The 13053-nt window shown below is 47.2% G+C and overlaps 2 protein-coding genes across 2 annotated transcripts; one reads left to right on the forward strand and one right to left on the reverse strand.

Moving 5' to 3' along the window:
• Window positions 1–2225: 2225 nt before the first annotated feature.
• Window positions 2226–4105, forward strand: LOC307033554 (uncharacterized protein). Its single transcript, XM_079672066.1, has 2 exons — window positions 2226–2666; window positions 2990–4105. The coding sequence occupies exons 1-2, from the start codon at window positions 2371–2373 to the stop codon at window positions 3903–3905; spliced, it is 1212 nt and encodes a 403-aa protein (XP_079528192.1). The 5' UTR covers window positions 2226–2370; the 3' UTR covers window positions 3906–4105.
• Window positions 4106–4242: 137 nt separating this feature from the next.
• Window positions 4243–5380, reverse strand: LOC307033555 (uncharacterized protein; the record flags this gene model as incomplete). Its single annotated transcript, XM_079672067.1, has 2 exons — window positions 4243–4933; window positions 5251–5380. The coding sequence occupies 2 exons, from the start codon at window positions 5378–5380 to the stop codon at window positions 4341–4343; spliced, it is 723 nt and encodes a 240-aa protein (XP_079528193.1). The 3' UTR covers window positions 4243–4340.
• Between the last annotated feature and the right edge of the window lie 7673 nt (window positions 5381–13053).

Genomic DNA, 13053 nt, shown 5'->3' on the forward strand with positions numbered 1-13053 from the left:
ATCATGAGCCTGAGTCTTCATCACGTCTCTACCATGAGCCTGAGTCTTCATTATGAGCCTGAGTCTTCATCATGAGCGTGATTATTCACCATGTCTCCACCATGAGCCTGAGTCTTCATCACGTCTATACCATGAGCCTGAGTCTTCATCACGTCTTCATCATGAGCATGAGTCTTCATCATGAGCCTGAGTCTTCATCAGGTCTCTACCTTGAGCCTGAGTCTTCATCATGTCTCCACCATGAGCCTGAGTCTTCATCACGTCTTCACCATGAGCCTGAGTCTTCATCACGTCTTCATCATGAGCCTGAGTCTTCATCATGAGCCTGAGTCTTCACCATGTCTCCATCATGATCCTGAGTCTTCATCATGAGCCTGAGTCTTCACCATGAGCCTGAGTCTTCATCATGTCTTCATCATGAGCCTGAGTATTCATCATGAGCCTGAGTCTTCACCATGAGCCTGAGTCTTCACCATGAGCCTGAGTCTTCATCACGTCTTCATCATGAGCATGAGTCTTCATCATGAGCCTGAGTCTTCACCATGAGCATGAGTCTTCACCATGAGCCTGAGTCTTCATCATGAGCCTGAGTCTTCACCATGTCTCCACCATGAGTGTGAGTCTTCACCATGTCTCCACCATGAGCCTGAGTCTTCATCACGTCTTCATCATGAGCATGAGTCTTCATCATGAGCCTGAGTCTTCATCACGTCTTCATCATGAGCCTGCGTCTTCATCATGAGCCTGAGTCTTCACCATGTCTCCATCATGATCCTGAGTCTTCATCATGAGCCTGAATCTTCACCATGAGCCTGAGTCTTCATCATGTCTTCATCATGAACCTGAGTATTCATCATGAGCCTGAGTCTTCACCATGAGCCTGAGTCATCACCATGAGCCTGAGTCTTCATCACGTCTTCATCATGAGCCTGAGTCTTCACCATGAGCCTGAGTCTTCATCATGTCTTCACCATGAGCCTGAGTCTTCATCACGTCTATACCATGAGCCTGAGTCTTCATCAGGTCTCTACCTTGAGCCTGAGTCTTCATCATGTCTCCACCATGAGCCTGAGTCTCCATCATGAGTCTGAGTCTTCATCACGTCTTCACCATGAGCCTGAGTCTTCATCACGTCTTCCTCATGAGCCTGAGTCTTCATCATGAGCCTGAGTCTTCACCATGTCTCTATCATGATCCTGAGTCTTCATCATGAGCCTGAGTCTTCACCATGAGCCTGAGTCTTCATCATGTCTTCATCATGAGCCTGAGTCTTCATCATGAGCCTGAGTCTTCACCATGAGCCTGAGTCTTCACCATGAGCCTGAGTCTTCATCACGTCTTCAAGATGAGCCTGAGTCTTCACCATGAGCCTGAGTCTTCATCATGTCTTCACCATTAGCCTGAGTCTTCATCATGAGCCTGAGTCTTCACCATGTCTCCATCATGATCCTGAGTCTTCATCATGAGCCTGAGTCTTCACCATGAGCCTGAGTCTTCATCATGTCTTCACCATGAGCCTGAGTGTTCATCAAGTCTTCACCATGAGCCTGAGTCTTCATCATGTCTTCATCATGAGCCTGAGTCTTCATCATGAGCCTGAGTCTTCACCATGAGCCTGAGTCTTCACCACGTTTTCATCATGAGCCTGAGTCTTCATCATGAGCCTGAGTCTTCACCATGAGCCTGAGTCTTCACCATGAGCCTGAGTCTTCACCATGAGCCTGAGTCTTCATCACGTCTCCATCATGAGCCTGAGTCTTCATCACGTCTCTACCATGAGCCTTAGTCTTCATCATGAGCCTGAGTCTTCATCACGTCTCTACCATGAGCCTGAGTCTTCATTATGAGCCTGAGTCTTCATCATGAGCGTGATTATTCACCATGTCTCCACCATGAGCCTGAGTCTTCATCACGTCTATACCATGAGCCTGAGTCTTCATCACGTCTTCACCATGAGCCTGAGTCTTCATCACGTCTTCATCATGAGCCTGAGTATTCATCATGAGCCTGAGTCTTCACCATGAGCCTGAGTCTTCACCATGAGCCTGAGTCTTAATCACGTCTTCATCATGAGCCCGAGTCTTCACCATGAGCCTGAGTCTTCATCATGTCTTTACCATGAGCCTGAGTCTTCATCAAGTCTTCACCATGAGCCTGAGTCTTCATAATGTCTTCATCATGAGCCTGAGTCTTCATCATGAGCCTGACGCTACGTCTACACTACAGGCATCAAAAAATCTTGAAGCTGGGCGTGTCTGAAGCTTGGCGATTTCTCGCGCCCAAAGCGACCAACAGCCAATCAGGAATCTCCCGCCCGCCCCCGGCATACAAAGCGAAAAAAAAGCCCTCTTCTTCTCCACTATTGCCAAAATGGATGCCGGTTTTGTAGGAAGGGTAGCGTTGGTTTATGCAATGTCTCGCAGGAGGCCACGTATTGTGCGTCGCTGTTGGGTACATCCGATACTCAGAAAACGTCTGCAACGGGGGGAATACCACGTTCTTGTCCAAGAGCTCCGCCTGGATGGTGTACTGTTTCAGCAGTACTTCAGGATGAGCAAAGACGTGTTCAACGAGTTGCTCGGGAAAGTGGGTCCACTGATTGCAAAGGCAGACACCCGTATGCGTTTGTCAATCCGACCCGCCGAGCGACTCGCCATCTGCCTACGGTACGTTTTGTGTATTTCTACTTCTTTAATATGACTCTGTATATAAAGAGAGAGAATGCATGCAATGGATGAATTATGAATGAAGTCTGTGATTTAGTTCAGATGAATGACATTAATTAAGATAGCTAGGTAAACACAGTATTGTGTGTGTGTGTGTGTGTGTGTGTGTGTGTGTGTGTGTGTGTGTGTGTGTGTGTGTGTGTGTGTGTGTGTGTGTGTGTGTGTGTGTGTGTGTGTGTGTGTGTGTGTGTGTGTGTGTGTGTGTGTGTGTGTGTGTGTGTGACATTTTTTTTTTTTAATCATGTATATTACTTTTTTCTCAGGTACCTGGCAACCGGTGACTCGTACAGGACCATAGCATTCAGCTATCGGGTCGGGCATGCAACAGTGGCTGTCATCGTGAAGGAGGTTGCGAGTGCCATCTGGACCGCGCTGGTTGAGGAGACCATGCCAGTACCACAGACGGAGGACTGGAGAGCCATCGCTGCTGGGTTCCAGGAGCGCTGGAACTTTCCGAATTGCGTTGGTGCCATTGATGGGAAGCACGTGGTGATCCAGGCTCCGGCAAATTCTGGGTCCCTCTACTTCAACTACAAGTCCTCCCACTCCTTGGTACTGCTGGCTGTCGTGGATGCCCAGTACCTCTTCACGGTAGTGGATGTCGGAGGTTTTGGAAGGAGCAGCGACGGTGGGAGCCTGCGAAATTCCGCTTTTGGAGAGGGCCTCCGAGATGGCAGTCTGCAGCTACCAGCTGACAGCGTCATCCCAGGAGCAGAGCGGCTGGGCCTTCTTCCCCATGTGTTTGTTGGGGATGAGGCTTTTCCGCTGCTGGACAACCTGCTGCGTCCATTCCCTGGACGTCAGCTCACGCGTGAAAGGAGGCTGTTCAATTACCGCCTCAGCCGGGCCAGGTTGGTTGTTGAATGTGCGTTTGGCGTCCTTGCATCACAGTGGAGAATGTTCCGGCGTGTCATCAACACCAGCCCGGAGGTAACAGAGTTGTGTGTGAAGGCCACCTGTGTGTTGCACAACTTCCTCCGCAGGAAGACAATAGGAAAGCCATCACGCACACCTGTCGTCCCTGTAGTCGCAGAGTCGAGTGATGACGCTCCAACCCTGCGCGATGCACCTAGGATGGGCTCAAACAACGCCACACGCCGATCCATCCAACTGCGGGAGACCTTCTGCTCCTATTTGAATGAGGAGGGTGTAGTGTCATGGCAGCATAAAGTTGTGTAGGGTCACCATGGCTCCTCCAAACCAAAAGCTCTTTTAAGAGCTACCCATTTTCTTTAAAGAGCAAATATTCCAAATGAGCCATTTTAAAATCAAACATTCCTAATAAACATGTTTCTTGAATTGATATTATTATATTATGAGATGACTAACAACCTTTTTCTTTCAGCCCTGTTTTTACTGATAAACCACTCATAATTTCAATAGGTTTTCACAAGAAAAATTACAGAAGAAAGCACATATATATATATATACATATATATACCGACATACATGAAGCTTCTGGTATGTTGCAACTGACAAACCACATGAACAAGTGAAGAAACAGTATAGTCATAACATACTTTAATGTTTTATTTGGTAATGTTGTGAGTGAAGTGTGTGTGATGAGTGTAAAAAAATGTAATGTGGATCAGTATGTGTGAAAAAAATTTTTAATTATAAATTGTCCTGATCCACCTCAAAAATTAGCTGGTGTATCCCGAGGCGGACTCTTGCCCTCTGTCCCCTTGTCATCAGCCTCATGGTGGGCAAGAGGCTCTTAAAGAACTGCAAGTCCTCGTCCTCCTCCACCACTGGTGGGGTTGGCTGGGCAATTGCTGGGTAATTGCTGACAGCAGACAGCAGACTTCGTTCAAACGAGGACATCTCCCTCTCCCTCCCCCGTTTTTTGCCCCGGACCTCAGCATTCTCCTCCTGGCTGGCTGCTGCTGGCTGACTGGTGGGCTGACTGGTGGACTGGCTGGTGGACTGGCTGGTGGACTGGCTGGTGGACTGGCTGGCTGGCTCACTCTCTACCTGGCTCTCTTCCTCTTCCACCAGGGTGGATGGAGGCAGGGTCTGCCGGGGGACATTGCTGGACGTCGCACGGTCTATGATGAATGGGGTTAAAAACCCCATCACTGCCATGAAACGCCAGGGTTTGTACCACCCTGCAGACCCTGCCCCGCTTCTTTTTGCCTCCTTCTCCATATTCTTCTCCTTGCGGAACCTGTCCCTCAGAGTCTTCCATCTCTTTTTGCACACATCCTCTAATAAAATGAAATAAAATAATAAAGTTAATAAATAAGTTAATTTCTTGAATTTACTAAATTATTCCTCCAATAATGAATGCTATTTTTATGCTACATGCTGGCTAAATATACTGTCTATGCTTGATAGCTGTGCATGTATTATACGTTATGTTATATATTTTGCTTATACTTATTATATTATATATATATTATATATATTATTATTTTATTATTATATTAATATATATTATATGTTATGCTACATTACTAGCTGTCCATTCAATGTTAAAAAGAAGTAAACTGGATATAAACTCCCCAAAGAGTTGAAAACCTACCAGTTTCACCAACTGTCTCTGCCACCTCCCGCCATGCCTGGTTCCTCCGGTTTAGGTCCCGGTATGTGAACAGAGTACAGTCATACAGTACTGGGACACTTGCCACGGCAATGATTAATTTATCCTCCATTTTATGACATATGGAAAATAGTCAAGACCTGCGGTATCAGCATACACGCGGTTTGATTGGCTTGCGCTTGTACTGGCGGGAATTGCATAAACGGGATTTGATTGGCTGATGCCAAGCATCAAGCCTCAAAAGTTGAACAATGTTCAACTTTTGATGCCGATAGATGCTCGTGATGCTTGCAAAGCCATGCCATGCTCCCCACAATGCAGTTCGGCGAAGATTCAAAATCTCCTACGTCACCCCATTCAAGTGAATGGGCGAAGCGTTGAAAGCATTTTTTGATGCCTGTAGTGTAGATGTACCGTGAGTCTTCTCCATGAGCCTGAGTCTTCACCATGAGCCTGAGTCTTCATCATGTCTCTACCATGAGCCTTAGTCTTCATCATGAGCCTGAGTCTTCATCACGTCTCTACCATGAGCCTGAGTCTTCATCAAGTCTTCACCATGAGCCTGAGTCTTCATAATGTCTTCATCATGAGCCCGAGTCTTCATCATGTCTTCACCATGAGCCTGAGTCTTCATCATGTCTTCATCATGAGCCTGAGTCTTCATCAAGTCTTCACCATGAGCCTGAGTCTTCATCATGTCTTCATCATGAGCCTGAGTCTTCACCATGAGCATGAGTCTTCACCATGAGCCTGAGTATTCATCATGAGCCTGAGTCTTCACCATGTCTTCATCATGAGCCTGAGTATTCATCATGAGCCTGAGTCTTCACCATGAGCCTAAGTCTTCATCACGTCTTCACCATGAGCTCGAGTCTTCATCATGTCTTCATCATGAGCCTGAGTCTTCATCATGAGCCTGAGTCTTCACCATGAGCCTGAGTCTTCATCATGTCTCTACCATGAGCCTTAGTCTTCATCATGAGCCTGAGTCTTCATCACGTCTCTACCATGAGCCTGAGTCTTCATCAAGTCTTCACCATGAGCCTGAGTCTTCATCATGTCTTCATCATGAGCCTGAGTCATCATCATGAGCCTGAGTCTTCATCATGTCTTCGTCATGAGCCTGAGTCTTCATCAAGTCTTCACCATGAGCCTGAGTCTTCATCATGTCTTCACCATGAGCCTGAATCTTCATCATGAGCCTGAGTCTTGATCACGTCTTCACCATGAGCCTGAGTCTTCATCATGTCTTCACCATGAGCCTGAATCTTCATCATGAGCCTGAGTCTTCATCAAGTCTTCACCATGAGCCTGAATCTTCATCATGTCTTCATCATGAGCCTGAGTCTTCATCAAGTCTTCACCATGAGCCTGAGTCTTCATCATGAGCCTGAGTCTTCACCATGAGCCTGAGTCTTCATCATGTCTTCATCATGAGCCTGAGTCTTCATCAAGTGTTCACCATGAACCTGAGTATTCATCATGAGCCTGAGTCTTCATCATGAGCGTGAGTCTTCACCATGTCTCCACCATGAGCCTGAGTCTTCATCACGTCTCTACCATGAGCCTGAGTCTTCATCATGTCTTCATCATGAGCCTGAGTCTTCATCATGAGCCTGAGTCTTCACCATGAGCCTGAGTCTTCACCATGAGCCTGAGTCTTCATCATGAGCCTTAGTCTTCACCATGTCTCCATCATAAGCCTGAATCTTCATCATGAGCATGAGTCTTCACCATGAGCCTGAGTCTTCACCATGTGCCTGAGTCTTCATCACGTCTTCATCATGAGCCTGAGTCTTCACCATGAGCCTGAGTCTTCACCATGAGTCTGAGTCTTCACCATGTGCCTGAGTCTTCATCACGTCTTCATCATGAGCCTGAGTCTTCACCATGAGCCTGAGTCTTCATCATGAGCCTTAGTGTTCACCATGTCTCCATCATGAGCCTGAATCTTCATCATGAGCATGAGTCTTCACCATGAGCCTGAGTCTTCACCATGTGCCTGAGTCTTCATCACGTCTTCATCATGAGCCTGAGTCTTCACCATGAGCCTGAGTCTTCACCATGTCTCCACCATGAGTGTGAGTCTTCACTATGTCTCCACCATGAGCCTGAGTCTTCATCATGTCTCTACCATGAGCCTTAGTCTTCATCATGAGCCTGAGTCTTCATCATGTGACTGAGTCTTCATCTAGTCTTCACCATGAGCCCGTGTCTTCATCATGTCTTCACCATGAGCCCGAGTCTTCATCACGTCTTCACCATGAGCCTGAGTCTTCATCATGTCTTCATCATGAGCCTGAGTCTTCATCACGTCTTCACCATGAGCCTGAGTCTTCACCATGAGCCTGAGTCTTAATCACGTCTTCATCATGAGCCCGAGTCTTCACCATGAGCCTGAGTCTTCATCATGTCTTTACCATGAGCCTGAGTCTTCATCAAGTCTTCACCATGAGCCTGAGTCTTCATAATGTCTTCATCATGAGCCTGAGTCTTCATCATGAGCCTGAGTCTTCTCCATGAGCCTGAGTCTTCACCATGAGCCTGAGTCTTCATCATGTCTCTACCATGAGCCTTAGTCTTCATCATGAGCCTGAGTCTTCATCACGTCTCTACCATGAGCCTGAGTCTTCATCACGTCTTCACCATGAGCCTGAGTCTTCATAATGTCTTCATCATGAGCCTGAGTCTTCACCATGAGCCTAAGTCTTCATCACGTCTTCATCATGAGCCTGAGTATTCATCATGAGCCTGAGTCTTCACCATGAGCCTGAGTCTTCACCATGAGCCTGAGTCTTAATCACGTCTTCATCATGAGCCCGAGTCTTCACCATGAGCCTGAGTCTTCATCATGTCTTTACCATGAGCCTGAGTCTTCATCAAGTCTTCACCATGAGCCTGAGTCTTCATAATGTCTTCATCATGAGCCTGAGTCTTCATCATGAGCCTGAGTCTTCTCCATGAGCCCGAGTCTTCACCATGAGCCTGAGTCTTCATCATGTCTCTACCATGAGCCTTAGTCTTCATCATGAGCCTGAGTCTTCATCACGTCTCTACCATGAGCCTGAGTCTTCATCAAGTCTTCACCATGAGCCTGAGTCTTCATAATGTCTTCATCATGAGCCTGAGTCTTCACCATGAGCCTAAGTCTTCATCACGTCTTCACCATGAGCCCGAGTCTTCATCATGTCTTCACCATGAGCCTGAGTCTTCATCATGTCTTCATCATGAGCCTGAGTCTTCATCAAGTCTTCACCATGAGCCTGAGTCTTCATCATGTCTTCATCATGAGCCTGAGTCTTCACCATGAGCATGAGTCTTCACCATGAGCCTGAGTCTTCATCACGTCTTCATCATGAGCCTGAGTCTTCACCATGAGCCTGAGTTTTCATCATGAGCCTGAGTCTTCACCATGTCTCCACCATGAGTTTGAGTCTTCACCATGTCTCCACCATGAGCCTGAGTCTTCATCATGTCTTCATCATGAGCCTGAGTCTTCATCATGAGCCTGATTCTTCACCATGAGCCTGAGTCTTCACCATGTGCCTGAGTCTTCATCACGTCTTCATCATGAGCCTGAGTCTTCACCATGAGCCTGAGTCTTCATCATGAGCCTTAGTCTTCACAATGTCTCCATCATGAGCCTGAGTCTTCCTCATGAGCCTGATTCTTCACCATGAGCCTGAGTCTTCACCATGTGCCTGAGTCTTCATCACGTCTTCATCATGAGCCTGAGTCTTCACCATGAGCCTGAGTCTTCATCATGAGCCTTAGTCTTCACAATGTCTCCATCATGAGCATGAGTCTTCATCATGAGCCTGAGTCTTCATCACGTCTCTACCATGAGCCTGAGTCTTCATCATGAGCCTGAGTTTTCATCATGAGCGTGATTCTTCACCATGTCTCCACCATGAGCCTGAGTCTTCATCACGTCTATACCATGAGCCTGAGTCTTCATCACGTCTTCATCATGAGCATGAGTCTTCATCATGAGTCTGAGTCTTCATCAGGTCTCTACCTTGAGCCTTAGTCTTCATCATGTCTCCACCATGAGCCTGAGTCTCCATCATGAGCCTGAGTCTTCATCACGTCTTCACCATGAGCCTGAGTCTTCATCACGTCTTCATCATGAGCATGAGTCTTCATCATGAGCCTGAGTCTTCATCATGAGCCTTAGTCTTCACAATGTCTCCATCATGAGCATGAGTCTTCATCATGAGCCTGAGTCTTCACCATGTTCCATCATGATCCTGAGTCTTCATCATGAGCCTGAGTCTTCACCATGAGCCTGAGTCTTCACCATAAGCCTGAGTCTTCATCATGTCTTCATCATGAGCCTGAGTATTCATCATGAGCCTGAGTCTTCACCATGAGCCTAAGTCTTCATCACGTCTTCACCATGAGCCCGAGTCTTCATCATGTCTTCATCATGAGCCTGAGTCTTCATCATGAGCCTGAGTCTTCACCATGAGCCTGAGTCTTCATCATGTCTCTACCATGAGCCTTAGTCTTCATCATGAGCCTGAGTCTTCATCACGTCTCTACCATGAGCCTGAGTCTTCATCAAGTCTTCACCATGAGCCTGAGTCTTCATCATGTCTTCATCATGAGCCTGAGTCATCATCATGAGCCTGAGTCTTCATCATGTCTTCGTCATGAGCCTGAGTCTTCATCAAGTCTTCACCATGAGCCTGAGTCTTCATCATGTCTTCACCATGAGCCTGAATCTTCATCATGAGCCTGAGTCTTGATCACGTCTTCACCATGAGCCTGAGTCTTCATCATGTCTTCACCATGAGCCTGAATCTTCATCATGAGCCTGAGTCTTCATCAAGTCTTCACCATGAGCCTGAATCTTCATCATGTCTTCATCATGAGCCTGAGTCTTCATCAAGTCTTCACCATGAGCCTGAGTCTTCATCATGAGCCTGAGTCTTCACCATGAGCCTGAGTCTTCATCATGTCTTCATCATGAGCCTGAGTCTTCATCAAGTGTTCACCATGAACCTGAGTATTCATCATGAGCCTGAGTCTTCATCATGAGCGTGAGTCTTCACCATGTCTCCACCATGAGCCTGAGTCTTCATCACGTCTCTACCATGAGCCTGAGTCTTCATCATGTCTTCATCATGAGCCTGAGTCTTCATCATGAGCCTGAGTCTTCACCATGAGCCTGAGTCTTCACCATGTGCCTGAGTCTTCATCACGTCTTCATCATGAGCCTGAGTCTTCACCATGAGCCTGAGTCTTCATCATGAGCCTTAGTCTTCACCATGTCTCCATCATAAGCCTGAATCTTCATCATGAGCATGAGTCTTCACCATGAGCCTGAGTCTTCACCATGTGCCTGAGTCTTCATCACGTCTTCATCATGAGCCTGAGTCTTCACCATGAGCCTGAGTCTTCACCATGAGTCTGAGTCTTCACCATGTGCCTGAGTCTTCATCACGTCTTCATCATGAGCCTGAGTCTTCACCATGAGCCTGAGTCTTCATCATGAGCCTTAGTGTTCACCATGTCTCCATCATGAGCCTGAATCTTCATCATGAGCATGAGTCTTCACCATGAGCCTGAGTCTTCACCATGTGCCTGAGTCTTCATCACGTCTTCATCATGAGCCTGAGTCTTCACCATGAGCCTGAGTCTTCATCATGAGCCTTAGTCTTCACCATGTCTCCATCATGAGCCTGAGTCTTCACCATGTCTCCACCATGAGTGTGAGTCTTCACTATGTCTCCACCATGAGCCTGAGTCTTCATCACGTCTCTACCATGAGCCTTAGTCTTCATCATGAGCCTGAGTCTTCATCATGTGACTGAGTCTTCATCTAGTCTTCACCATGAGCCCGTGTCTTCATCATGTATTCACCATGAGCCCGAGTCTTCATCACGTCTTCACCATGAGCCTGAGTCTTCATCATGTCTTCATCATGAGCCTGAGTCTTCATCACGTCTTCATCATGAGCCTGAGCCTTCATCCTGAGCCTGAGTCTTCATCACGTCTTCACCATGAGCCTGAGTCTTCATCATGTCTTCACCATGAGCCTGAGTCTTCATCATGTCTTCACCATGAGCTTGAGTCTTCATCATGTCTTCACCATGAGCCTGGGTCTTCATCAAGTCTTCACCATGAGTCTTCATCACGAGCCTGAGTCTTCACCATGAGCCTGAGTCTCCATCATGTCTTCATCATGAGCCTGAGTCTTCATCAAGTCTTCACCATGAGTCTTCATCACGAGCCTGAGTCTTCACCATGAGCCTGAGTCTTCATCATGTCTTCGTCATGAGCCTGAGTCTTCATCAAGTCTTCACCATGAGCCTGAGTCTTCATCATGTCTTCACCATGAGCCTGAGTCTTCATCAGGAGCCTGAGTCTTCATCAAGTCTTCACCATGAGCCTGAGTCTTCATCATGTCTTCACCATGAGCCTGAGTCTTCAACAAGTCTTCACCATGAGCCTGAGTCTTCATCATGAGCCTGAGTCTTCACTATGAGCCTGAGTCTTCATCATGTCTTCATCATGAGCCTGAGTCTTCACCATGAGCCTAAGTCTTCATCATGTCTTCATCATGAGCCTGAGTCTTCATCAAGTTTTCACCATGAACCTGAGTCTTCATCATGAGCCTGAGTCTTCATCATGAGCGTGAGTCTTCACCATGTCTCCACCATGAGCGTGAGTCTTCATCACGTCTCTACCATGAGCCTGAGTCTTCATCATGAGCCTGAGTCTTCATCATGAGCGTGATTCTTCACCATGTCTCCACCATGAGCCTGAGTCTTCATCACGTCTATACCATGAGCCTGAGTCTTCATCACGTCTTCATCATGAGCCTGAGTCTTCACCATGAGCCTGAGTCTTCACCATGAGCCTGAGTCTTCATCACGTCTTCATCATGAGCCTGAGTCTTCACCATGAGCCGAAGTCTTCATCACGTCTTCACCATGAGCCCGAGTCTTCATCATGTCTTCACCATGAGCCTGAGTCTTCATCATGTCTTCATCATGAGCCTGAGTCTTCATCAAGTCTTCACCATGAGCCTGAGTCTTCATCATGAGCCTGAGTCTTCACCATGTCTCCACCATGAGTGTGAGTCTTCACCATGTCTCCACCATGAGCCTGAGTCTTCATCATGTCTTCATCATGAGCCTGAGTCTTCATCATGAGCCTGAGTCTTCACCATGAGCCTGAGTCTTCACCATGTGCCTGAGTCTTCATCACGTCTTCATCATGAGCCTGAGTCTTCACCATGAGCCTGAGTCTTCATCATGAGCCTTAGTCTTCACCATGTCTCCATCATGAGCCTGAGTCTTCATCATGAGCCTGAGTCTTCACCATGTGCCTGAGTCTTCATCACGTCTTCATCATGAGCCTGAGTCTTCACCATGAGCCTGAGTCTTCATCATGAGCCTTAGTCTTCACCATGTCTCCATCATGAGCCTGAGTCTTCACCATGTCTCCACCATGAGTGTGAGTCTTCACTATGTCTCCACCATGAGCCTGAGTCTTCATCACGTCTCTACCATGAGCCTTAGTCTCGATCATGAGCCATAGTCTTCATCACGTCTTCACCATGAGCCTGAGTCTTCATCACTTCTTCATCATGAGCCTGAGTCTTCATCATGAGCCTGAGTCTTCACCATGTCTCCATCAAGATCCTGAGTCTTCATCATGAGCCTGAGTCTTCACCATGAGCCTGAGTCTTCATCATGTCTTCATCATGAGCCTGAGTCTTCATCATGAGCCTGAGTCTTCACCATGAGCCTGAGTCTTCACCATGAGTCTGAG

Source organism: Notothenia rossii (genome assembly GCF_949606895.1).
Source record: "Notothenia rossii genome assembly, chromosome: 3".
Classification (NCBI taxonomy): Eukaryota; Metazoa; Chordata; class Actinopteri; order Perciformes; family Nototheniidae; genus Notothenia; species Notothenia rossii.

Coding starts and splice junctions, on each gene's coding strand:
- LOC307033554 (XM_079672066.1), top strand. CDS start 2,371: ATGGATGCCGGTTTTGTAGGAAGGGTAGCGTTGGTTTATGCAATGTCT. Junction 2,667..2,989: donor CGACTCGCCATCTGCCTACG/GTACGTTTTGTG, acceptor CTTTTTTCTCAG/GTACCTGGCAACCGGTGACT.